We start from the raw sequence: 27610 nt of genomic DNA on the forward strand, positions 1-27610 counted from the left end.
CATTAGGTTTCTTTCCCTATCACTCTTTTTGCTTTTTTGAACAGCTGAGCAAAATTTGGTAAATGGTAAAATGGTAATTAACTGTCTGCAATAAGACCGTTTTAATAAGTCAACGCATTAGAACGTACGTTAACACACCACCGACAGGAAGTTTTAACTTGGCACTTAGCTTGAACAGGTGGTTTTGTCATGCCCATGCAAATTTTTTAAAATACTGTCATGCTCTTATCATTTGTCGAAAAAATTATAATCTCGTACAAAGCGAGCTGGTATATTCTATCGTTAAATTTCTTATCCGTGGTGTTTCCGCAGTTCAGACGAAATTGAGAAAAAACGTTGGTACAAAGAGTTTGTTTTTATATTTAGTGGCATACAAAATAAATAATGACCTGCCTTCTTGCAACTGGTTAATCTGAATAAGTATTGGCTAACGACTTAAAAGTGTGCTGTTTATGCTTTACGTGAAGTTAGACAGCTGATATTAAGTAAACCAACATATCACAGCTAAGGAAACAACAGGCTAGGCTGCTTACGGTGTTTTTATTTGTAAATCAGGCATGGAGTAAGGGGCGAGGGTTTAAAAGACGAGAGGTATTGAAATGAGACAAGGGTGCTCCACAAACGAGAGGAAAACAATCTTTTCAACTCCAACCTCTTCTTTTCCATAGCGACCTGTCTATTTCACTTTCGCGGGTATTGAGATGGCTCAAAATTGTTTCCAGTTCTTAGATTTTGATGGGTCGTTATAACCACTCGTAATCACTTGATGTTACAATCATGGTATCAAAAAATTGCCCATTTTTGTGACACGGCAGATTACCATAGCAACAGTATGACCTGCTAAAAACACCCTTTACACACGTAGAACCTAAGAACCGGCTGTGAGCAGTCTAGCAGCAAGGAAGGCGGGAATATTTACATTGCGTGGTGAAAATATTTCGTTGCATGTGGTTTTGTTTGTCGGCAGAAAAAACAATTTTCTAGTTACCGTGACCCCCGACAAGTTTGAACATACATACATACATTCAACCTTCATTTATAAACGATAAAACATTTAAAAGCTAACAAGCTTGTGGGGTCGTGTACTGAGTAAAAAGAATAATTAAGAAGCTAGAATTAAAGGGTAAAAATCATTCTCATAAAAAATATAACTTTGTTAGATTAAGTCAATAGTTAAAAAATAGATAAAATTCTCAGATCTGCTGTTGATTATTTGTGGGGCTAAGACATTAAAATTAAAATCCTTAAAAGTAGCATCGATCCATTTAATCGTCCTGTAGCGTTCTAGCGGACAGCACCTCTACAGAAAATGGAGTTTTGAAGGCAAAACTAGGAGCTATCAGTCCGTGCTTCAGTCTTCCAAAAAATCTGTTGCCGTAGACAATCAACTCTTCAGCTCAGTAAAGTGCGAATTTCAGGTGGTGAATAACTGACAACACTTTTGCTCAGCTCAAACTGCCGAAGCAGACACATTTTAACTTTTACATTCGTGTGTTTAAATTGCGTTATTTCCGGCTTTGTCAACTACTCGAGATACCGAGTAGCTGACAAAGCTAGCACCGGTGTTTGAATACTATTTTTTGCAAGTTTTAGTCTGCGAATTTACAACGCAGCGTTAAATATTTATTTTCTTCTCCAGAAAATCGTCATGAAGTTTAAATTTTTAATTTGAGTATAGCTTCGGTTGTTTTCGTGTCTATCTAGAGATAAGCAAGTAAATAAGTATAGGTAATCATACGGTTTCGAGTTCAATTTGGAATTAATTTGCATGAGTGAGCTTTTTGAAAAACTCACAAGTGCAAATTAATTCCAAATTGAACTCGAAAATTCGTGTTGTTATTTATTTATAATATAAACATGAAAAAATTCGCGTGGAGGAAGTGCCGGAAGATCTTTCTTGAAGCCATTTTTTTCTCATTCGAGAAAACTTTTTTCAAAGTTTCCGCGCAAAATTTTCGTTATCATTTTACGAGATATCACTGGCTTAGAAAATTTCCTATTGTATTTCAGCCAGTCATAATCCAGAATTACAATGTGTAATTTGCACTGGTGTTACACGTTTTGTACTGGTGTTACACTTGAACTGCACTGTTTTCAGGCAATCTGAATCGAGTTTTTTTTTTTTTTTTTTTTTCATGCATATTATTACTGAATTAAGAAAATATAAAATAAAATGATAATGACAATTAGTCATCATGCTATCGGCGAGGTCAGATTGACAAAATAAAAAGTTTTAAATTCAAGAATTATGGTTAAATTTCATTAGATGCGCGCTAAAAACGACGCCGACAGAGTTAAAATATTACTCAACCGCCTGCTTTCGCTCCTTTGAGTAAATATCCACCATCAGTACATGACTGTCTTACAGAACTATGAATGGACCTCGTGGCATTCAGTTTAAGACGGAATTAGGGACAACGAAGACAACGGCTCTCCAAGCTTGATTTGCACTGAGAACAAATTTTTGGCTTGTCAGCAGGTTTTCAGTGGAGGCAGCGTGGCCGAGTGGCTTAGGGCGCTAGTGTTGTGATCCAGAGGTCCCGGGTTCAAGGCCTCCACCCTGCAACTAGCGGGATTTGTTTCTCGGTAGTACTGAGTTCAAATCCTCGGTCACGCTTTGTAAATAGGCAATTGGTCTGCCCCTTGCCAGTTCGGATTTTTAACGATGTTATGTTTATTTGAAATATTTGTTTCCTTAATTTGTTTTAGTGACATGCCTGTAAACTAGCTAAGCTTAGTGCTTGTATAGCTAAGTGCATGACCATTATAACTAAGATTTACTTTTACACTTACTTTCGATTACCTTGAGTAATGGCCAGCCGAATTTCAGGTGGTTAAATGGCCGCTAGCCTGCGAACGCAGACGTATTTCCGCAGTCGCTTGTCTCCGCCTATAAAGTAACACGTCATTTTCGGCGGAGACAAGCGACAGCCGGAAATACATCTGCGTTCACAGGCTAAGTGGCCGCATATTTACCGTGAAAGTTATATTTGAATATAGGGATAGCATGCCAACATTTACTTTCTTCAGGTCACTGTCGCAATTTGAGATTCACAAGTGCTCCAGTCCATGGTCACCGGCTGAATAATCACGTGATACGTACCATTGGCGTCATGAATGAGGATTTCTGTGAAATGCAATGTTACCTAGTGCCAAACTGCGTCAGTTATAATTTTAAAAACAATGGAGAACACAAATGTGATCTGAATAACGCCACATATGAACACGACAACGAACACTCAGGCGACCTCGCGAAGAACGAAAATTATGTGTATCGCGGAGCTGAGGTAAGCATGAAATTTAAAAGTTGAAGGTAATAACTTCAGTTTGAAATCTTAAACGTTGAACAGGCTATGGAGGTGTTTTGGTCTCGACTTCGAAACCTTGTGCAGGATCTTTTCAAGAGTTCAAAATCCTGTGTTGAGGCTAAACATCTAAGCCTTTTGGAGAAATGAGGCGAAAAACAGCAGTGCTTATGGTTGTTATAAATATATCTTGCCCCGTTGACATTAACGCGCCATATAATATTAGTATTTTATGCTAAAGCCATTTTCGTTTGAAATTTAAGCAAAAGCGAAGCATTGAGGCTGTAGTTGGCAAGATTTCGGTATCATGTAATATATCAAACACGAAAGACCGTGACCACATTTCCAAACACCGAGAAAAGAGTTGAAAATACGACGAACTTCGAGGTGTTTGGAAATGTGGTCAAACACTGTCTTGAGTGTTTGATATGTCTTCTCAATTGAAATTAAAGCTAAGGAGAAAACGGAGAAATAAAATCGTAAATCTATTGTAATTAAGATCAGGTATCCTAACACCGTCACGGTTGGGATCTCCTTTGTTTGAGAAGTACACATCAAATCCACTCTCCAAGAAAGACAAGTTTACGATGGCGTTACAGGTCATGATCGCGGGAATTTTTCAACATTTAATTTCCAGTCGTGTGGAAAGCAATTAGTGTTTATAGTTTATGTGTATTAATTGTTAAATATCGTCAATGCATGTCACTGTTGTAACGGCTATTTTTGTTCTTTTCGTTGAAGAATGCTTGTGCAAAGAAGCCTTGCCAGAACAACGCAACCTGCCAGGCCGGTTTTACAGACAGAGATTACCAGTGTTTGTGTATTCCCGGATTTACTGGCCATGACTGTGAAAACGGTACTAACACATTCTTTTGTTATTAGTGGTCTTACTCAACTTAGCAATAAGAATTTTGAGGGGCTTAGATACCAAGAATGAGAAGTTATAATAGGGAGCGTAACTGTAAAAGCTGGCTTTAATTTCTTTTGCTGTTATTGTTGTTGTTGTTGTTATTATTGTTGCTTTTACCACTGCTGCTCTTGTCGGATCTTGCTTAAAAGTTTAACAGGCAGTTCATGCTAGGAGATCACATGGAATATAATAACAATTATCTCCGGTGAGATAAAGTAATAACAACTGTCGTTACGATTTAGATATTCCACAGGAATCTTTTTATTTTGTTAGATATTGACGAGTGTGCCGAAGGAACTCACAACTGTGATGTTAACGGCGCTGTGTGCAAAAATACACTGGCATCATATAACTGCACGTGCAAAGATGGATTTGTTGGCAATGGCATAACCTGCACGGGTAAGTTGCATATTTAAACAAAGAGCTGCGCGTGATGTTCCTCTGAGTCCCCTTCCACGCTACGTTGGACAAATTTGAAAACACAGCTGTATTTCTACAGTTAGGCTAGTACTGTCCACACTAATCCGCAAGGGAAACCGGAGCTTGCCGAAATTGCTCCAAGCCGGAGGAGTTTAAAACGCTGACTTTTAGTGAGGTTTAGTGTGGACGGAAAACATTTTGCAAACGGAGCTTTTGAAAACAATGACGTCACGATAATCATGTGATTTCTCTTATGTCAGAGTCTTCCTCAAATACAAATACAAAATTCCTCCAATGTAGTGTAAACAGGAAACATATGATGCGTTTTCAGTGTGAAAATGCCGTTATTAGGGACGTTCACGCGAAAATTTTCCAGGCGATAGATTTTTTTAAAATTTTTTACAGCAGTCAGATAATGAGTTACATGTGGCAGAAATGCAAAAAAATTGGGGGTCACCAACTCCATTCCAGAGATAAAGCGTTTGGAAAACTATCTTGATTTTGAAAATTTGGCGCACGTAATTCCACATGGTCTACAGGGGTTTATAGTTAAAAAAAATCGAAGGTGAGTCAACGAAGGGAAACGATCTTAGTCATATTTTGTAGAAGTGGGTCTGTTGCGTAACAGTAATTCCAAATTTTACCAACGTTTTTACAAACCTTAACCCTTCAAGAGGCATTTGAGACCGTCGCACAGATAAACGAATGGCTAAAAAGAACGGAATTCGAGAATTTTGCAAAGATTCAAACTTCTAGTAAATAGATTTTCTTCATTTTTTCGCTAAACGTAGAAAATCGTTAGAGAAAACGATCCATCAAAAGAAAAAATAGGGGTCACCGAACGTCCAAGAGAGTGAATTTGCGTGCGCAGTAAGGATGCGCAGAAACAATCAGCGCGAAAGTCCTCATACGGAATGTAGACGGGGTCTGGGTAGCCAGTGCTTTAGATATGGATTAAACTCGGAAAGATAGATAAGGATTAAACTCGGAAAGGACAAAAGCCAGCCGCGTTTTTAGATTTGCTCACAAATCTAACTGCGAAAGCCGAACTCGGAGGGACAAAAATCTCCCCCGCCACGCTTAAAACCCATAGCAGAGGAGCGCGGTGAGGAAGAGATCAGCAAGCTCGCTCCAGGACTACCGACAACCGCGAAAGACTTAAAAAAAGTCCAATGTAGAGTGAAGACTCTATTCTGATCGAGAGAACTTCAAAGGAACCTAGTTATAAGGAAGTTAATTTCTGTTCTTTTAGATATAGATGAGTGTGCCAACGCAGTTCCACCTGATTGTGACGCCAATGCAGTGTGTAACAATACCCAGGGATCTTACGTCTGCACCTGCAAAGAGGGATTTTACAAAGATGGACAAAACTGCACTAGTAACTATACATTTTCGTCTAACTTTCCAGGAAACAACTTTACCAGCGACGCAACTAACGCAAATTTCCCAAGCAGCAAGACCCCCCCACGCACCCCCCCCCCCCCCCCGCTGTTAATTCCTTAAACTTCTTTTTATCCTTTTGGATGTTCCTAACAAACCATCAGTTTTACGACTTTCCTTGATCCGTAGTGCAACATAGAAATTGGTCATACATCCGTCATGTATAGCTGTAGAACTAACCTGTTTAAGTGTGACTTAAACTTTTGTGAATTGGTTTCAGACTCAAGCCGGTATAGCTAATAAGATCACTGCAGCGAAGCTATCGTACCACACAAGTGGTGTCCCTGCACAAACAGTTTTACTTGGTTTTCCTGGGGTGGTCATGCACGACTGCAGGAGCCCATAACTAGGAGCGTGCAACTACCCCATATTCCCGACACGGCGTTTTCACAGACCGATCTAGTTTTAGTTTGATTCTACCGCGAGCTCAGACCCCAGCAGAAACCTCTTTGAACAATCAGAAGCAGGGACTTAATTTTTGACTGACGTAACCATTTCACCGGAAGATTAAAAAGAAAATCCACCATTTTTACCTTACCGATGCGCGCTTATGTAGACCGGAACTGACCTATTTCGCCGGAAAAGAAGCCTAAAAATAGACCGGTCTGTAAAAATGCCGTGACATAGGCTGGCTCCTGACGACTGTCAGTAGTGAAGTTGGATCAGTACTATTGTTCGTTACTTTTACGCCCCATAAGCATTTTGAAAACTACAACATTTTTTACTAAATAGCTTTTTCTTTTTTTCTTACCTTTTTTTTGCAGGGTTTGTAGCTGGAGGTAAGTTTATAATAAAAGCAAAATTATTTGTAGGTTGGAAGCTGAGTGATTGTAATTCCGAAGTAGCAAATAGTCAAATATCATGAGAAAATTCTCTCCTGAGGGGGGGGGGGGGGGGAGAGAGAAGGGAGGGAGGGGGAAACTCCCATATAAGAAGGACGAGGGTGCTCGTCGGAAGTTTTGAAAAGAACCTATAAGAGATACCAACATTCTCTTTTGTGGGTGCAGCTTAATACTTTTTTCCCCCTAAGAGGTAACAATTATAAAACAATACATTAATGCCCAGTCCTTACTTGCGACGCAAGCAGCATAAACATAAGAAGCTTATGCGCTAATGGGGACGGCCACGACATAAGCAGAAGCTAAGCGTTCTTCTTATGCTTATGTTCAGTGAGGATATCGTTGACATAAGCGTTAAGTGCTCGCTGATTGGCTGATAGTCTTACGCTTATGCTTAATTCTTATGCCAACCATGTCCCCACTAGAAACAAGAGCGACATAAGCATAAGAAGGAGGAAGGGTTTTGATATTCTTATTCTTATGCTCATGTCGTGGCCGTTCTCACTAGCGCATAAGCTTCTTATGTTTATGCCGCTTGCGTCGCAAGTGACGACCGGGCATTAATGTATTGTTTTATAATTGTTATCTTTTAGGGGTGAAAAATATTAAGCTGCACCCACAAAAGAGCATCTTGGTATCTCTTACGGGTTCTTTTCAAAACTTCCGACGAGCACCCTCGTCCTTTTTATGTGGAAGTCTCCCCCGGGAATCGTCTATCCTTTGTATGGTCTATTCGGTGGTTATTTTAAAGCTGAAAGCATCAGTTCTCTAGGTATCAGTTCTACTGTTCTTGATTAATTAGATTCCATTGTTGCTGCAATTGTATCATTCAGCTGCCATTTTTGAAGTTATTTAAGCTAAAAACTCTGACACTTAAATAAAGTTCATTCATTCGTTCATTCATTCATTCATTCATTCATTCATTCATCCTGACACAAAAACGCAACTTTTATAAATGAAATTTTCTTCTCTAATATACGAGATTGTGCTTCACCCATGGGAATGGAAAATGGAAACATTTCAGACTCCGCATTGAAGGCTTTTAGTGAGGTACGTATCTGCGCATTAAATGGCAAAATAACAAAAGGCCATACCATGCTGTACTATATCGCACCATGTCACGTGATGCCAAGCCAAAAAGTGAGTTACGTCATAAAAAAAAACATGCCGTACCACGTTATACTGATACAGCTTTAATGAACTAGGTCTCCTATTAGTTTGCTTAATGTCTTTTTTTAATTTTTTATTACTGACAAAACAATACTCTGCTTACAATTAAACACTCCCATTGCTTGCAGAAATTATAGTCCACAGGTTTACTAGGTGTTAAAGATTATTTTTTTAGTTATGAGTATGAATTAAAGATAAAAAAATATTAAGGACTTCATCAAATGGTGTATTTATCGCTACAGGGAAAAAAAACTGACTCGGGAGCAATAAATCGACTTGTGAAATGTAATGCACTTTATTGTTTTTGGCAGTCGAGAGCTGCTACTGGACCAAGCAAAGGAAGGGTCAACCATCACACCACCTATATAGCCAAGGAGAGTAACAAAGAGCAGTGGATCCAAGTGGATTTTGGGAAGGTCGCCAAAGTAACCAAAGTTGGAACGCAGGGTTGCTATAATCAGCATCATTGCAATGAAGAGTGGGTGTCTAAGTACACTGTCTCTTACAGTTTTAATGGTGAATACTTTGAGAATCAACTTCAAAACTCAAGCGACGTTCGTAGGGTAAGTTGAAAATTTCAGTCTGTTGTAGACAGGCTCTCCATCATCCTGAGCTGGATATGAGTAGAACGTCATCAAGAAGAAGCTCAATACTTTAGTATAGATAAGTGTATTGGTATAAGAACAACAAACCCTTCACTTTGACCGTTCGCTATTGTTCTCCATTCTTGTCCCAGCGGTGAACTATTTGGTGGAGTCGGGGATTGTAATACCGCGGGTCCCCTAATGATGTACAACTGAGTTTTAGCGTTGAATATTTCTCTTTTGGTTTACGTTTGTTTGATAACTACATGTATCCTTCAGTTACACGTCAACAAATGAGTGTCTCTAATTTTAGGAATATGAAGCCAACAAGGACAGTGCAAATCTTGTTGTCAATACATTGGATGAACCAATCGTAGCTCGTTACGTTCGCATTCACCCATCCGCCTGGAATGGACGCATATCGATGAGGTTGGAATTGTATGGCTGCTATTCAGGTAAGATGGCTAAAGACCTGGGCTGACTTTATATTTAATTCCTAAAAAAAAACCATCCTACCTCGCAAATCGCAACGCCAAAACGTTACAAGGACAGAGAAATTATTTACGACACGATGTCGTGTGACGTGATTTTTGTCGTTTGGTTTTGACGTTCTCGTGATTCGTGCTTAGGGACTTAGGAGCTTAAGAAACCACGACGCCGACGCCGAGGACAACATCGATTAAAAAATGATTTTATATTTTACCTCCGAATCTCGCGTACCCTAAAGTCGTTTACTTTGTTTATCACTGTCAAAGCTATCGCGAAACTGAATCTAAGACACATCGATAAATTCGAAATAACAATTTAAAAATTAGCCGTCGTGGTTCACGTTCTCCAAACAACGCAGAACTTGATCATTTCACGTTGCTGTTTTGCAGAGGACGGTAAAGAAATGTACCAAGAATTATAATGCACGTGCAGAACCATTGTTCTCCTCATTAAACCTTTTGTTAAGCGACGTTGCCGTTGCCGTGGTGGTTTCGTAAACTCCCTATTAGTAGAGACAAACATGACGCTACTGACCTTTATCGTAATTATTGGACTTAGCGCTCGAGACGCTAAGTTACTTTTGGCAAGGAATCGGGCCTATTTGGGAGGGGCACTTATTAGAGGCGGGACGTTTCTTTCTTAATAATGAGCAATAGATAACTCGAGAACTGTAATTTTAGGGGGTCTCATAATCACGATGTTCAATGTTATGTAAAGGTCAAAAGCAGATTTCATAATTCATTCGCCTAATCAGTTTACTCTATATCAATGTCTCGACCCTACGTAATTGGGGGAGGGAAGAGGGGGTGGGGGGGGGGGGGCGAGGAGCACCTATTGGAATATTATATAGGAACAGCATTCGATGTGTCCATGGGGGCGCAAAACAGCGCAATTCAATAAAAACGAACAAATTAAAATTTCAATACTGAGATTGAAATTTTAGCCAACAGTAGAATGGGATAATAGATTTAGACAAAATTTGATCTGGGAAATTGTATTTCTATTTTACTCCCCCACCCCCGCCCCACGCCCCCTTCCACCTCCTTATGCTCGTCGCTAAACTAAGACCTGATTTCAAATTTATATTAAATGACTTATGATGATTTTCCTGATCTTACCGCTGACTACCTCATTTGTTACGAAAACATGGTTAAGTTTTGTGATTCGGCAAAGCTTTGGCAACGTTCGCTTCTGTAGCAGGGTGCCCCCTTTTTCGGTTCTTCAAGACACATTTGTGCGCGTGTACCATGTAGTTAAATGGCAAACTGGCCAGCTCGAATTTACAAACAAGGAAACCTAATTTCCAAACGACAATTTTTCTATCACAGGTTTTCCGACCTCTAAACCGCCTGCATGCATGGCTAGTCTTGGATTAGAAAATAACGACATCCCCGATTCGGCCATAACGGCTTCAAGCGAACTTTACTTTAAAGCAAGTCAAGGTCGGCTTTACCAAAAAGGAAGCTGGATAGCTGCCATAAATGGCGCTGAGCAATGGTTTCAAGTAGAATTTGTAAATTGGACCAAAGTGACTGGTGTGGCCATTCAGGGATGTACGTACCGGTTTTGGAATTGGTGGGTTACGAAGTTCAAACTTGCTTACAGTTACGATGGAGAGTTTTTCAGTGACTACAGGGAAGACGGCGATAATACAAAGGTATCGCTTTATTATAGTTTAAGAGTAGTCCATTTCAGATGTACATTTGCCCAATCGTCTCTGTGCTGTGCACCGGATTAAAGAATCTTCCTGCTTGCGCTGGCCACGGCCAATGTGCTGTGTTCTGAGGCATGAAACGTTTCTCACACAGTGGTTGTTGAACCCTTCCTCCAGGGTCCGGTTGATCAAAAGAAGGTTTTAACCTTTAAGACTTATAAAAGTATTAAATCTAAGTTAACTTGGGGTTTAAATTTAACCGCATGTTAGTTCGTTGTGTCTGTAGCTAGACAACGGCCAATCTCGGGTTAAACAGCCGGTTAGCTTTAACCCACCTCGCCAACCGTGGGTACGTTAAATGAAAAAAAGTTGAATCAAAATTACGAAGTTGTTATTCAGCGTATAGCGAAGATACGAAATACTGTGAAAACTTCGCCCTCTACAAAATTCCGTCCTAATCGATGATGCCATAGACAAAGAACTAACGGAAAACAGATTTGAACGATTTGACAGACAGACAGACAAACAGACTGACAGAAAGACAGAGAGACAGACAGACTCGTCGGGCTTCGTTTTCTTTTTGATCAGAAATTCAAGTTAACTTGCTTGGAGAATATCCAGCTCCTCCTTAATTCATTGTCTTGGACAATATGATAATTTTCGATGCACTTATGTTGTGCTTTCTCGTCTTCTTACGTGGAAGCCATGATTTTGGCGTTTAAGTTAACAAATAAAAAGAGCAAGGGATGCTAACTGGGAGTTAAACTTCCTTAACCCGAGATTTAACTACCCGGCTAACAAAAGCTGCTTTCGGTTTAACAAATTGAGGTTAGTTTTTTATGCGTCTGTCCTCTTATTGATGATAAATTGCGTCATAACATTATCAAAGCGGCTGTGGAACCACAAGCCGTAGGCGAGTGGTGCCGCAGTAGACTTTTGACAATGTTATGACGAAATTTATCATCAATAAGAGGACGGACGCATAAGAAACTGACGTCTATTTATTTTTTACAATAACAAGACCCCAAAATGGTCAAATGCCGGGAATGAATGAGGGAAAAGACGCCATAAACTTGCCGTAAAGAAAGATAAGTGAATTTTATTCAAAATGACGCGAACATTGTCAATAGCTTTTCTCGCTTTTTGATTGGCTACTTAAAAAAGTCAATAAAATATCATTGGTTACAAAGTTGACAGTTTGACAGCTGAAAGTTGAACTGTTGAAAGTTTGCATAAATTAAAAAATTATCCGTTTGTACTCTTATTAATGATAAAAATGAGCCAATCAGCGCGCAAGAAATTAGACAGTTATTGTAAAAATGTTATTTTACCCGCTGGCTAACAAACATTCAAATATGATCCAAGGTCAAGTTGTTCGTCTTTTGAACAACCGGGCACAGGGATATATAATATGTATCGTGGTTAGGTGCGATCTGGTTTAGCAATAAAATACCAAAAAAGACAAAAATGATTGTTACTGGAATTTAGGTAAAAATAATTCTCCATGTAATGCTTTCTCCTTTCAACGTTTAGATGCTATACCTCTATCCGCTGACATTAAGATACTCCTTTGCCTCCGTTTGTGTTCCTTTTAACGTAGGAATTCGCAGGAAACACTGATCATTTTCTTGTTGTGAGTCATTTGCTGCAAAATCCAATCAATGTCACTCGTTATATAAGAATTTATCCAGTGGCTTGGAACAATGGTATTAGCTTACGAGCGGACTTCTATGGCTGCAAATCAGGTACGCTGGATTATGCCATTATTTTTCACCATCTACTAAGTTATTAGGATTAATCCTACATAATACCTTCCCTACTTCTCTACTTTGACTTAAACAGTTACTCAAATTCCAATTACTAAGAGGAACGAATGGAATGCGAAACCAATGTTTACCAAATTATGTTGTACAGTATATGTACTATTCCTTGTACAGAAACAGGGCTTTTTCTAATACTCAACTCAAGAATTCAGGGTTTAATTTGACGAGAAACAGCTTATTTTGTTCAAAATGTCCAAAACGACACAACTATTATCCTACCTGGCGACAGCGCTGGAACAGCGAGTTGCCGAACGCGGGCGACCCATTTTTGGAGCCAAATTAAAAGGTTGGAAAAGCAAAATGCTTCATATTTTTCACTCTTTATCTTTGACTTCGTTGAAGTCAAAATATTCTTTTTTGAGAATATTCAATGACCTCTCCAGTGAGAAATGATGTCCGACTTCAATTGACATCCATTTGACGTCAGGACAGTAGAGTTTTTCCCGCCTGCAGAATCCTGATTGTTTAATTCAAATTTCAGGCGCCCGGCCGTATCCAAGGATCGATGTTTTACTTCTCTACAGTATTACTTCCCTACTGTATACCGGAGGTCTCTAAAAGCCTCACATTTGAAGCCTTTAGTTGCTTGAGTGCCATATTTTAGGCCTTTATTCTGATGTGGGAAACTCATAGGTCTTTTGAAGCCAGGCAATCACGTGAGTAAAAAAATGCTGTCACGTGACCCCAGCTGTAATGGGCCTATTGAGTTCCATTCACGATTAAAAAAAAATGATGACAGCAATCAGTTGGTTTAACGTTGTATGAGGATTCCCGACCGCACAAAATCGCAAATCACATAATAATGGCAACAAAAGTTGAAAGCAACAGAACGTTTAGAGCGACGCTCAACAAATTTTCCAAACTTTTCTAATGAGAATATATGCGTCAGGCAACTACGATTCATCAGTTATTCATAAGTTGTTGTCCACCTCTAATATAATTACAGCTAGTTACGATAATGACATTATTTAAACTGCATATCATGTGGCTTATTTTAGTACTTTCGCTTCGTTGTAAGCAGGATTGGAAATCCCCGAAATAGTATGTGCTTCCCCGCTGGGAATGGAAAACGGAAAGATACCAGACTCGAGTATTGTAGCATCGTCACGTCATGACCAATCCCGGGGACCAGAGAGAGGAAGACTGAATGAGAAAACGGAAGGTAATATTCAATGAGTGTTATTAAATTATTAGAATTTCAGCTAGGGCAAAAATTAGAACTTGGAAAACGTTTCTGCTACACATGATATGGCGAAGCTTAAGTGACTGGTCAGTTGTCGGATAAATTGAGAGTAAAGTGTCTTACCACACCGGTTTTGAATCAGCTTCACTGGCTATCAATCAAGTACTGCATTTAATTCAAAATTCTGCTCATTACTTTTAAAGCTATTCTGCAAATTGGTCACTCAAAAAACATCCACTAGAGATTCGCTCAGATCCAACCAAAAAATTATGCTTGAGGTTCCAAGCGGCAGGATACTCGCAACACTTAAAGGAAGAGCATTCCGTTATGCGGCCCCGAAGCTCTGGAACAATCTACTGAGTAGCATATCAAGTCTTGACTCTCCTTCAAGTTTTAAGTGCTATCTTAAAAACATATCTTTTTAAACAGGCTTTTAATTTGTTAAATTTGCTATAGTCTCAAGCGACTTAATCGAGAGAACGACCCGCGCAATGTATGCAGCAATACGTAGTTCAGAACAAAGAAAGAAATTACCACAAACTAAACGGAAACCATTTTTATTACTCTTCCTCAATTCGCCGATCCGTTATTTTATTACTAAGTTATTTGTACAATAGGAAACTTCAAAGGAGGATGGGTGTCGTACGGCTGGAAGGACTATCAGTTTCTGCAAATTGACTTGGAAAATGTTACCAAGGTGACAAGGATTGCCACTCAAGGATCATTTGATAAAAACTGGTGGACAAAAACCTATACCCTGGACTACAGCCAGGACGGGGTAACATTCATATCACACAACAATGGTCAGGTATTAGCATAACCCCCGCATCTACATATTAACAAAGGGTCTGGATGGGGTTGGCTTTTCATACGGATATACCATACAATTTCAAGAGAATAGTGAGTTTCACGCGTTCTGATTGCTAACTATTCACCTATGAGCAGCCGAAGAGAAACAAAATGCTTCCGTTTCAGTTTGTTGATTTATTGTCAGTATTAAAGATTTTTTGGATCTGCTAGGTATTCAGCTTGTGTGGTGTATATCAAAACAATTATTAACCTCATTGTCGGTGTAAGTGGTGAATATTTTACCTGGCCGCTTGGCGGCCTCGGTGAATAATAATTGTTAAACATTATTTTCTGCTAATATTCTAGAAACAACTACGGTCAATGCTAGTGTTTTGTCAAAGAAAAGTAATAGTATGATGACAAAATAGTGATAGAAGATAAGATAAAACACTGCTTTTCTGCTAAAGGAACTGGAACATAGTCGCCTGTGACCGTGAACTAAAAAAATACCAAAAGTTCATCTTTTAATGAGTTTCAAAACTAACATGATTTGACCCTCGAAAAGGATTGAAGCGCAGCAATATACTTTAATATAGACTTCTCGTCTTTGAGGGCATAATGGAAACACGCGGTGAAAAGATTATGTTTATGTAAATTTGGCAAGGAAGGAAGAACAGTCTGTCATTTTTGTCGCGAGCTATTTTGATTTTTACCCAGTGATGAATTATATCCCGTAAACTATATCCCACCTATCTCACAGATGTTGTGCCATAAGATAAGGTTATTTTTTGAAATTTTTTTTGTGTATCTACGCTTGCTTTTCCTCGAAATTAAAATATGCAAATGACTCGGCTCTTACGAGAAGGAAAAATCGCGACAATTCAGGCCCAATTTGACATCTTTCCCTGAGTTAAGGAATTCCTTCAGTTTATCATTTTTTCTTTATCCAAAAGAACTTCTTTACGAAAGCGTAACAAAAAGATAATAAAAAGGAGGAAGTAAAGGCTAAGATACTCATGTTCTTAATGTTTAAAGGTCCTGCAGGGAAACAGAGATAATGTTCGTACAGCGGGCCACATCCTTGATCCTCCAATCATCGCTCGTTTTATTAAAATCAATGTTAAAACATACCAAGAAAGGCCGTCATTAAGGGTGGAGTTGTACGGATGCAGTGATGGTACGTATATTATGCTCGTCTGGCTCTCCTCTCCATATATCTACTTTCCCCAGCTGTCGTTCGTAAACGACACTGTGGATGGATAATTATAGTCTCCTCTATGTCAGGGTTGTCACCATAACGATAACTAAAGCTTACTTGCACGATAGAATATAAACTGCTGTTTACTCTTTAAAACAAAAATACATCAGTATCTCTTGTTGATTTTCTGCAAGGTATATCAACTGTCAGAACTAAGTAAAAGAAGAATAGCTTGAAGTATTTTGGCCTATTCAAGATATTTTTATATTATCCTTGTTATGATATGCCGTCGGTAAATCTATTTTCGTTGCAATGAAATAGGTTTCCCGACGCCAAAGCCTCCAGTGTGTTTAGAAGCTCTTGGAATGCAGAATAAACAAATTCCAGACTCTGCTATTACAGCTTCCTCTTACTCGTACAGTGGAACTAGGGCTAAAAACGGAAGATTACATTTCCTGCGCACATCAGACAGAGTGGGTGGCTGGGCAGCGGGAAGGAATGACAATAATCAATTTTTTCAAGTACATTTTGGTGGCTGGAGAAAAGTAACACGAATAGCTATACAAGGAAGACAGGATGAAGATCAGTGGGTAAAAAGGTTCAGCCTATCTTATGGATACGATTCGGTGTTTTTTCAAGATTACAAAGAGGAGGGATTAAAGAAAGTGAGTAAAAAAATGAGTAATAAAAGGTTAATTTGTCCAACTCTGTCTAAGTTCTGACATTAAGTGCTGTACTTAGTTTATACCATGTTATACCAAGTTACTTGTCACTGAAAGGCGCGGTGGCCCAGAAAGCAGTGAGTGTGTTCAGAGGTCCGGGTCTGTTTCTTACCTGGATCAACATGTCCTTGGACAAGACACTCATGCTTATATAAATAATGAGAAATAAACAATAATAACCTTTATTTACCTTCGGCAGTGTTTATAGCTCAAAGGCTAGTGAGGCCGAGCAAACAAATAAAACAAATATTTTACAATAACTGTCTAATTTCTCGCGCGCTGATTGGCTCATTTTGATCATCAATAAGAGTACAGATAGACTGCAAAACAGTCGTTTTTGCACGTTGTCGTAAGGCGCGATCCTCGTGTGTGAGGCGCGCGCGCCTCACATGCCCGTTTTACATTCGCTTCAGACCTTGACCGTCGCCCGCATGCCCAGAAAATACGACTGTTTTCCAATCTAGAGTACAGACGGATAAAATTTCAATTTTTATGCGTCTGTCCTCTTATGGATAATAAATTGCGTCATAACATTGTCAAAGTTTACTGCGCAACCAATCGCCTGAACTGAAAATAACATTGTTAAAAATCCCAACTAACCGGAGACAAGCCAGTTGGCTGTTTACAAGCGTAACTGCGTATTTGAACTAGGGTACCATGAGACAAATCCATGTAGTGGTCAGAGTGGGACTCGAACCTGGGACCACTGGATTACGAGTCCCACGCGCTGACCACTCGACGACGTTGGCTTCTCCTGTGTCCTATTCCTCCAAGCTTCAATGTTAAGGTATCAGGGTAGGTGGTTTTTACGAAAAATGCGAAAAATCATTTTTCTTTTTTCTTTTTTTTTTTGCTGTTCAAAGTGAGAAGACTGAGATAAATATTTTGCAAAAAGAATGGAGGAAAAAGATTTCTTATGCATCAGTCAGTTCCAGCAGTGCCCATCCCCCCCCCCCCCCTCCCGAGCTAACCCCCGGGCATTAGCATTTTTTTTAAAATGGGCAAATTCCCCGGGGTGGGGACACATAAGCTGTCTAAATGCCCCGGGGTGGGGACGAAGAAAGAGGGCAAATGTCCCGCCCCCGGGATCGTCGCCTTCCAACACCTCTGCAGTTTTTTAATTAATCAGTGAATAGAACGGTCAACTGTTCAGTATTTTAATGCAACGGTAAGACTTCAAGGACAACAGTACGTGTTAGTTGATTCTGATTATATTTATTTATATTTGTTTTTAACAGTTTGCTAAAGGATAGCTGGGATTGCGGCGGACGTGCCCCCAGCCGCGAGCGATGATAGGCGCCTGTATTCGCAAGCTACTTTTTCTGTGAAGAATCAAAACATTTTAAATGATGATGCATTGCATTTTTAGCTCGCAAGATCTGTCTTGAAGATCGCACCATTTGAATTCGCAAACCTTAAGTATTTTAACTCCACTTTCATGAATTTAAAAAATGCTAGGTTAGTTTTGAATGCGAAATGCGAAATAGTCGTGTTCACGTCAGTGATTGTTTTGTGATAAACAAAATATAGTTCTCCTTGTCGCTTATATTTACATTCTTACAAGTAATGAAGAAATATCTAAAATTGAGGAAACATACCTTTAAAAACATCTGCAAGTTTCTCTAGTCCCTGACGGACAAGCCATCGTTCGACAAACGCCTCATCTTTCCCGATGAGCTCATCCATAGCACTTTCCAAAACACGTGTGTCGAATGCCCGGGGGTTGCCCCGGGGTACGCAAATGCCCAGCCCCCGGGCCGCGATAAAATTGCGGATGCCCCACCCCCGGGACTGACAACGTGAGCAAATGCCCCGCGGTTGCCCGGGGGGGGGGGATGGGGACTGCTGGAATTGACTGATGCATTACTTTTTAAAATAAAGAGAAGAACTATTTTTTAATCTCATTGACCTCTTACGGCCGGCGCGTTGACACATCTAATTAAAATTCACCTCCAATTGTCACATGTAATGCGAATTGCGGTGTGAGATTTCATTTGTGCTCTGGGCGACCGTGGGTCGCACTTTAACCAAGAAGATTGTTTGAAGTAACTCGAGGACACTAGTCCCGCCAATGAAGCTGAAGGACAAAATACAAGTGCTAGTCGCACGAAATTGCTGGAGAACGGACGCGATTCCGAAACTTCCACAACGAGAGGGTCAAGCGCAGATGTAGATGTAGACGATGCAGAGCTCGAGATATTTCCTCTTTTTGGCTTCACGAGGCATGGTTTCAAAAAATGTCTGGAGAACAAAGAAGCCTAAACTTAAGCAACATAATACCAATGCCGCCGACGAAATCTTCTAAATAAAAGAAACCACGGCAGTTAAAATACAAACCTGTATAAAGCTCTTGGTAGTTTGTCGCTTCTCGGACGATTTCACTGCGATGGGTTTCCGCTCCAGAATTGTAGATGTCTGTTTATTTCAAGTCGTCATAACTCACTGTTGTGGTAAACTGACCCATGCCGACATCTGTAAGTGCGGAGGGGATTTTTAACATCTAATCATACCAATCTCATAAAAGGTTTTTGGTCTTTTTCTCGATAAAATAAAACTACATATAAGGATGAACATTAGAGAGTTTAAGCATGACGTTTACGGCAGACGGCAAACGGCAAAGATAACCTCTGATTGTTTATTCTTTCCTTTTAATCCTTATATAAATCACACAAAAATAGAAAAAAGTCTCCTACTATTTACTGCAAATACAAATATTTTCACTCTACTGTACAAACAACTGAAGACAGACGGCAGAAGTTTCATTTTGCTGTTTGCCGTTTGCCGTAAACTTCATGCTTAACCTCGTTCGTTTACGCGCGTCTTCTGCCGGAATTGGCTGAAAATCGGCAGGTATGTTCTAGGATACCTCCTTCGAAAAAGTGTGTCGGGCTTTGTTTAATTTCGTTTCCGTTTCAAAGTTATGACCTCTTTAGTGGAAGGAAACGTCTGCATTGAAAATATCAAACTTTAGGAGGGTGTAGGAAAAAAACCAAACCACATCTAGAAAATCGCCGACACCTCTTTTGAGGGTGATGTCTGAGGAAACATTTCCGATGTTAATCGTGCCGCTGCGATAATTTACGCGCGAAAGCGAACCAGTTTAAGCGAAGCAGTGTTTCTGGGTATTTCTTTTAAAATCACTTCGACAATGACCTTTGAGAAAATTTCAAAGATATGGTTGTATTCTACAACTATCAAGCTTTCAGAAAATGTGTAGGTTGATGGGGTTTTCTTTCAAAGTGCCAGCGTAAGAGCGCGATTTCCAAACACTGTCAATCCACCTACCATGATACCTTAATGAACGGCGAATGTGACAAGGCATACAGAATTTCTATGTAAAGGGGCTTTATTAATATTTTCCTTGTCGGTTTTTGATGAAATTTAAGGGAATCAGTTCTTGTACTCTGCAGCCTTCCTCTACAATGATTTTTGCATAAAAGAAGAGACTTTGTACAATGCATATGCATGTTTTCGTAATTGCTATTGGGTGATATTATGAGCTGTGTGTAGAAGTGAGGTTGTGAGGGGCTCTTCTTCTTAAGGGCTCACCAAAATACAAAGTTCGGTCACGTTTGAGATAGCTATGGAACGTCCTAAGATTACCACGTACCTTCAAAGTGAAAACTTCTATTTTCGTTTTCCTCCTTCTATCAGCTTTCAGACAAAAAAGAGTAAAAGTTAAAGAGAGTTAATATTTACCGCGAAAATGGACACAGCCGACCAACCGGAAGTAAAAGTTTCTTATCTATTCGCTGGATGGGGAGACTGAACTCAAAAAAAAAATTCGTTCAAATTTAGTCAGTTAAAAGATTAAACAAGAGCAAAAGAATGATGGGAAATTTGAAAATCCTACAAATTGCTATTTAAGCGTTTGGTTTCCTGACCTCGAGAGAAAAAAAAAATATATATATATATATATATATTTAGTATATTCTCAGCTCCGACTATTGCATTTCTAGCTCTCTGATTGGCTCAAAAACTCCGACTATGAGCCATTAGTCGGAGTTTTACCTTATATGGAAAACAGTGCGCCAAGTTTAAAAATTTTCCGCTCTGTAAAATTGTTGAAATAAAAATCGGCGGCAAAAACCCGATTAAGAATATACTAAAACAATTATTCCATTCGACCTTGTTGGATATGAAGTGATCATAACCAACTCGCGCTACGCGCTCGTTGGTTATTTATCACTTCATATCCAACGCGGTTTCATGGAATAATTGTTAAATATATAAAATTGTGTTGAGTTGGGCAGGACAAGTGACTCCAGCCAAAAGTGTAAAAGAAAGGGCAACTAGCAAATGCTGGGGCAGGCTAACTGAAATACTGTTTACTGATGGGGGCAGACTTTGCAAAAGGTAACAAACACTGGATCTCTTTTCTTTGAAGTCTGTGCATAAAAACTGAAGAGCTGAGTTTCAGCTGTAAGCTTGAAAAACAATCTTGTCATGGAATAAGGTTTTCTTTCCCGTTTCGCGGCAATACTGTGTCCCGTCTAGAATTAAGCGATCTTTTCTAAAATTATACTTGTAACGTGCCTGAGCTTATTTACTGTAAGTGGAATCAATATCATGAAAAACACGCAACAGACATTATTGATCAATTTTTTACTTTCCCTTATTCTTTTAGGTATTTCCAGGAAATTTTGATCGATATACACCTGTTAGTCACGATCTGAAAAATCCAATTATTACTCGATACATTCGTATTAATCCAAACACGTGGAAATCCCGCATTTCTATGAGGGCCGAGTTCTATGGCTGTAGGGAAGGTAAGAGTTTATCACATAGAAACAACTTTTACTAAATACAGGTCAAACTATTTATTTTAGAAATTATGTCAACCTATTAACAAAAGCCCTCTGAGAGGTCATGTGGTTATTGGATAGTGAATAACCACAATGGTAGAAAAAAGAGTTGCAGAGTTTTAGTTTTATTGCAAAATGTTTGTTTTCAAATTTAAATGCTTGACACATATGCTCGACACGAGGATAAGAAGGCCAGGACGGGAACGGCAGTGAACGCAGGGAACGTTAATTCGCTAGTCCCGTCGTGTCGCCAAACACAAATTAATGTTTTTTTCGTATAGGACGGCGACCTCAATTACTCGAGCTACATAAAAGCTTTTCACAAAAGCAATGACATCTTTGAAAGATAGTAGAAGTCTTATCCTTATTAAGCTTAAACGATAGTGAACTGACACCGCCGAAATTATCTTTATATGAGCTTTATATGAAGCAAACATCCCTGATCTGTCAGTAGTTTAATAATAAAGAATGCAGAAAGTCCGTATGAAGACATCTTATCGACTGTTATCGACTTAGTTCAGATGGCTTTTTGCCAGCAGAGCGTTATACAATCCTGTCGAGGAATCCTGATTTAGGTGAATATTTCAGTTTTCGTTTGTTATTGGAACAAGTATTTTTAATGAAGAAAACATTACATCTAATTCCGGGTAGTACGAGAAAATGAAATAAACGTCAATTTGAGAATGTGCATTTATTTGCTCGATGGATGCTTTCAAGGCACGTAAATCGTATTTCCAATCAAAACCTTTCGGAAACCGCTCAAAATCCTACAAGATTCTTCGAGAAAAATACTTTGGCACACTCGATGAAAGCTGTGCCTGGTTACACGAGAAAGAAAGGTAGAAAAATGAGAAAACATTGCGGCTACTCACCTGATTATCCAAACAATGTCACATCATGTCGCAAGAGCGTGGGAAAACGAGTCTGCAATGTCTTTCGGGCGGTCAGCGGCTAGGGATCGTAGTCATTCGTAATGCTCCGTAACGCTACGTTTTTGCTAGCAAATTTAATATTTTTTCACTCCAATAGTGATATCAAATTAAACGGAACCGATTTTAAACAGTAATAATAGTTATTTTAATTAAAACTCGCGTTTTAAAGGTGAAAATCGATCAAAAGAACTTGAGCAAATCTCGAAGTATTTTCGGCCTCGCCTCGTGAGATCCGAAAAGTCACGGACTATCTTACTTGCTTACTAATAGATATGATGACATATTGGTGACTGGCTAGAAGCCAGTAACCACAAAAAATTATTACCACAGTCACACCAAACCAGTCAATTTGCTTTGTTTCATCGGGAATCATAATATTTAATGGTCATAAAATAACCAACAAATAACAATTTTTTTCAACAATTATTTTGCTCGCCGTGGCATATTTAGATCTGCTCTGCACTCCACTGAGGAGAAAGATGTGTTGACTAAAATTTCAGCCAGCAATTCCCTAATTTAGCACGGATATGCGGTTCATATAGCATTTTTGTTTGAACGGGAAGTTGTTGCTGGATCGTGCTCAAATTCGAAGGGTCGAATCTTACCACTATTTTAACAACTTTGTAATAAAAATAACTATTACCACCATAATAAAAGACAGATTGAAAATATATTTATTTTTGTGGACACCTTTGAAAACCTTTCCCATTTGCCATTTTTTTTCAAACGGATGTCAGGTGACACTAAAAACATGAACTTCTTGAATAAAGATCTGGATAGATTTATGGTTATCGGCGAAATTAGTTATCATAATAGTAATAACAATAATAATAATAATAATAATAATAGAGCGGTTTTCCACGTAATCAGGCAATTACTTTGGTTTTGGTTTTGGTTTTGGTTTTACGACACTCAATTGAAAACCGCTCTAATAATAATAATAATAATAATAATAATAATAATAATAATAATAATAAAAGTTAAATAACAACCTTGCATACGGTAGCTGCGCCTGCAGTACGAGCGCCTGTCAAAACTTAGCTGTCCTACCGAGACGACACGATAATAGTTTTTTATTCACAGCTAACAAAATGTAAAGACAATTCTAAGTTGCTTTGGCTTTTTCTAATACTCAACTCAAGAATTCAGGGTTTAATTTGACGAGAAACAGCTTATTTTATTCAAAATGTCCTAAACGACACAACTATTATCCTACCTGGCGACAGCGATGGAAGAGCGAGTTGCCGAACGCGGGCGACCCATCTTTGGAGCCAAATTAAAAGGTTGGAAAAACAAAATGCTTCATGTTTTTCACTCTTTACAATCTAATACGGCTTTTCAAGTCAAAATATTCTTTTTCGTGAATATTTAATGACCTCTCCAGTGAGAAATGATGTCCGACTTCAATTAACATCCATTTGACGTCAGGACAGTAGTTTTTCCCGCCTGCAGAATCCTGATCGGTTAATTCAAATTTCAGGCGCCCCGGCCGTATCCAAGGATCGATGTTTTACTTCTCTACTGTCTAACTTCCCTACTGTATACTTGAGGTCTCTAAAAGCCTCACATTTCAAGCCTTTAATTAGTTGCTTGAGTGCCATAATTTAAGCCTTTATTCTGATGGGGAAACTCATAGGCCCTTTGAAGCTAGGCGATCATGTGAGCAAAAATGTTATCACGTGACCTCAGCTGCAAACGGCCTATTGAGTCTCATTCACGATTAAAAAAAATGATGGCAGCAATCAGTTGGTTTAATATTGTATGAGGATTCCCGACCGCACAAAATCGCAAATCACATAATAATGGCAACAAATGCTGAAAGCAAAATATCGTTTAGAGCGCCGCTCAACAAATTTTCCAAATGTTTCTAATGATAATATATGCGTCAGGCAACTACGATTCATCAGTTATTCATAAATTGTTGTCCACTTCTAATGTAATTACAGCTAGTTACGATAATGACATTATTTAAATTGCATATCATGTGGCTTATTTTAGTACTTTCGCTTCGTTGTAAGCAGGATTGGAAATCCCCGAAATAGTATGTGCTTCCCCGCTGGGAATGAAAAACGGAAAGATACCAGACTCGAGTATTGTAGCATCGTCACGTTATAACAAATACCGGGGACCAGAGAGAGGAAGACTGAACGAGAAAACGGAAGGTAATATACGATGAGTATTATTAAATTACTAGAATTTTAGCAAGGACAAAAATTTGCTATAGTCTCAAGCGACTTAATCGAGAGAACGACCCGCACAATGCATGCAGCAATACGTATTTCAGAGCAAAGAAAGAAATTACCACAAACTAACCGGGAACCATTTTTTTGTTTTTTGTTACTCTTTGTCAATCCGCAAATGCGCTATTTTATTACTAATTTATTTGTTCAATAGGAAACTTCAAAGGAGGATGGGTGCCGTACTACGAGTGGAAGAACTATCAATTTCTACAAATTGACTTGGAAAATGTTACCAAGGTGACAAGGATTGCCACTCAAGGATCATTTGATATAAACTGGTGGACAAAAACCTATACCCTGGATTACAGCCAGGACGGGGTAACATTCATATCACACAACAATGGTCAGGTATTAGCACAATTCTCGCATCTACATATTAATGTATGGTCTGGATGGGGTTTACGTTTTATTCGTATATACCACACAACTGAATTGTGCGTTCTGATTGGTTAACTCAGAAATGATTGGTAAAGTACTACTCACTCCCGAGCAGCCAGAGAGAAACAGAAAATGCCTTCCCGTTTGCGGTTTGTCAGTTTATTGTCATAAATGGAGATTATTTTGTTCCGCGCGCTAGTTATTCAGCTTGTGTGGTGAAAGTGGTGCATATTTACCTCGCCGGTACGCAATTTCGGTGAATAATCGGCTAAGTATTATCTTTGGCTAATATTCCAGAAACAACTATCGTCAATGGAAATGTTTGAATGATTTTTTTTCTTGAAAAAAATAATAGAATGATAATAGAAATAATGATTTCTCCTTAAAAAATCCACTCAAGGAATTCCTTTATTAATTTTTTCTTAATCCAAAAGATATTCTTTGCGAAAGCTAAACGAAAAGATACGAAAAGGGAGGAACAAAAGCTGCGTGCTAAGATGCTCACGTTCTTAATGTTTAAAGGTTCTACAAGGAAACATAGACAAAGTTCATACAGTGGGCCACATCCTTGATCCTCCGATCATCGCTCGTTTTATCAAAATCAACGTTAAAACATACCAAGGATACCCGTCTTTAAGGGTGGAGTTGTACGGATGCAGTAATGGTATGGATATTATGCTCGTTTGGCTCTCGTATCTTTATATATAATTTACCTGTCGTTCGTAAACGACACTGTAGATAAATTAATATTTCAAGGTTGTCACCATAACGATATACAACTAAATCTTACTTGCTCGATAGAATATAGGCTGCTGGTTACTCTTTACCACAAACATCCATCATCAGTATCTCTTGCTGATTTTCCTACAAGGTATATCAGCTGTCAGAACTAGGTGAAATAAGAATTAGCCAAGTTACATGTCATCTCCATGACGCAAGAGAAAATTAAATGGCCAGTTACTTTGCCTATTCTCGATACTTTTATGCATTTGACACTTAAATAAAGGTTCTTATCTTACCTTATCTTATCTTATCCTATGTTATATCCGTTTTGATTACCGGTTTGCTATTTAATCAAAATAGGTTTCCCGACGCCAAAGCCTCCAGTGTGTTTAGAAGCTCTTGGAATGCAGAATAAACAAATTCCAGACTCTGCTATAACAGCTTCCTCTGGGTATCGACGTGCTGCTTATGGAAGGCTACATTTCCTGCGCCGACCATGGGAAGCTACTGGTGGCTGGGTAGCACAATGGAATGACAAGGATCAATTTTTCCAAGTAAATTTTGGCGGCTGGAGAAAAGTAACACGAGTCGCTATACAAGGAAGACAGGACGAAGATCAGTGGGTAAAAAGTTTCAGCCTATCTTATGGATACGATTCAGTGCTTTTTCAAGATTACACAGAGGAGGGAGTCAAGACAGTAAGTAAAGGAATGACTAACAAAAGATTGCTTTAAATCTGTCTAAGTTCTGGCACTAAGTGCTGTGCTTAATTTATCAAGTTACTTGTCACTTAGAGGCATGGTGGCCTTGCAGGCAGTGAGTGTGTGACGTTGAGAGATCTGGGTCTGTTTCTTACCTAGATCACTATGTCCTCCGAAAAGACATTCATGCTTTCTTTATCCTTACTTTTTTCGAGGTCCCTTCTTTCTCGGAGCTGAAGTAAATCGTGGACATCCATTTGTGGGAGTTCCAGCTTCAATGCTAAAAACTCTATGGCGAATGTGACAAGAAATACACAATTCTTTTCAAAGGAGCTTGAATTTTGTTTGTTGGTTTTTAATGACATTTAAGTGGATCAGCGCTGAAATTGTACTCTGTCAGCCTTCCTCTGCATTGTTGTTTGTATATAAGAAGAGTAATTTCTACTGGGTGATATTATGAGGTGTGTAGAAGTGAGGTTGTGAGGGGTTCTTTTTCAGAGGTCACAAAAATACAAAAACCTGTCACGTTTGAGATGGAACGTCTTAAGGTTACCATATACCTTCAAAGTGAAAATCTTCCAATTTTCGTTTTTCTCCTTCCATGAGCTTTCAAACAAAAAAGAGAAAAATCAGTCTTAAAAGAGTAAATATTTACCGAGAAAATGGACACAGCTGACCAACCGGAAGTAAAAGTTTTTGTTTTATCGATCGACAGATTGATTTTCGCTGGATGAGGACACTTTGTTTGATTTCATTCAAATTTGGTCAATTGAAAGATTAAGCCGCAACAAAAGAGTGATGGGAAATTTGACAATTATAGAAATTACTTCGTTTAGAGTCTTTTTTGTGAGGTCACTTTTTAAACGTTTGTTTTTCTGACCTCGAGAAAAAAAAATTCCAAAAAATATAAAAATCGTGTTGAGTTGGAACTTAAAAAAGATGACTTTTACCTTTCGGTTTTCACTTCATTTTCCGAAAAACGAAAAGGGGAGGGGGAGGAGGGAGTGGAGTGATGCGATTTTTCGAATTTCACGGTAAAATTGATCATTTTGAATTCTTTATTCTCTAAGGTGTTCCTAGGAAATAATGATCGATATACACCTGTGAGTAATGATCTGAAATATCCCATCATTACTCGCTACATTCGTATTCATCCAGAATCGTGGCATGATCACATTTCCATGAGGACAGAGTTCTACGGCTGTATTGAAGGTGAGAATGAGCAAATTCAGTCACTTCTACTTTTCGTGTAGATTAACCTGAACAATTTACTTCAGAAAAAAAAAAATTCAGTTGACATGTAAG

General features: G+C 38.9%; 2 protein-coding genes across 2 annotated transcripts in view; both read left to right on the forward strand.

Annotated features, from left to right (window-relative positions):
• LOC145488887 (uncharacterized) overlaps positions 1-27610 on the forward strand; it is a 163806-nt gene that overhangs the window by 58396 nt on the left and 77800 nt on the right. The window lies entirely within an intron of this gene.
• LOC145489429 (uncharacterized) lies at positions 3098-27558 on the forward strand. The gene is made up of 20 exons (XM_081468401.1): positions 3098-3287; positions 4047-4161; positions 4489-4614; positions 5888-6013; positions 6840-6854; positions 7897-7964; positions 8396-8647; positions 8982-9123; positions 10486-10814; positions 12412-12556; positions 13656-13796; positions 14435-14625; positions 15642-15783; positions 16126-16469; positions 21154-21295; positions 24285-24425; positions 24658-24851; positions 25404-25545; positions 25965-26302; positions 27376-27558. The coding sequence occupies exons 1-20, from the start codon at positions 3114-3116 to the stop codon at positions 27556-27558; spliced, it is 3450 nt and encodes a 1149-aa protein (XP_081324527.1). The 5' UTR covers positions 3098-3113.

The sequence above is a fragment of the Orbicella franksi genome, chromosome 6 (assembly GCF_964199315.1).
Source record: "Orbicella franksi chromosome 6, jaOrbFran1.1, whole genome shotgun sequence".
Taxonomy (NCBI): domain Eukaryota; kingdom Metazoa; phylum Cnidaria; class Anthozoa; order Scleractinia; family Merulinidae; genus Orbicella; species Orbicella franksi.

Excerpts from the sequence above, each read along its gene's own strand:
- LOC145489429 (XM_081468401.1), top strand. The coding sequence starts at position 3,114 with ATGAATGAGGATTTCTGTGAAATGCAATGTTACCTAGTGCCAAACTGC. Across the intron at positions 12,557-13,655 it reads CTTCTATGGCTGCAAATCAG|GATTGGAAATCCCCGAAATA; the intron begins GTACGCTGGATT and ends CGTTGTAAGCAG. Across the intron at positions 26,303-27,375 it reads CAGAGGAGGGAGTCAAGACA|GTGTTCCTAGGAAATAATGA; the intron begins GTAAGTAAAGGA and ends TTATTCTCTAAG.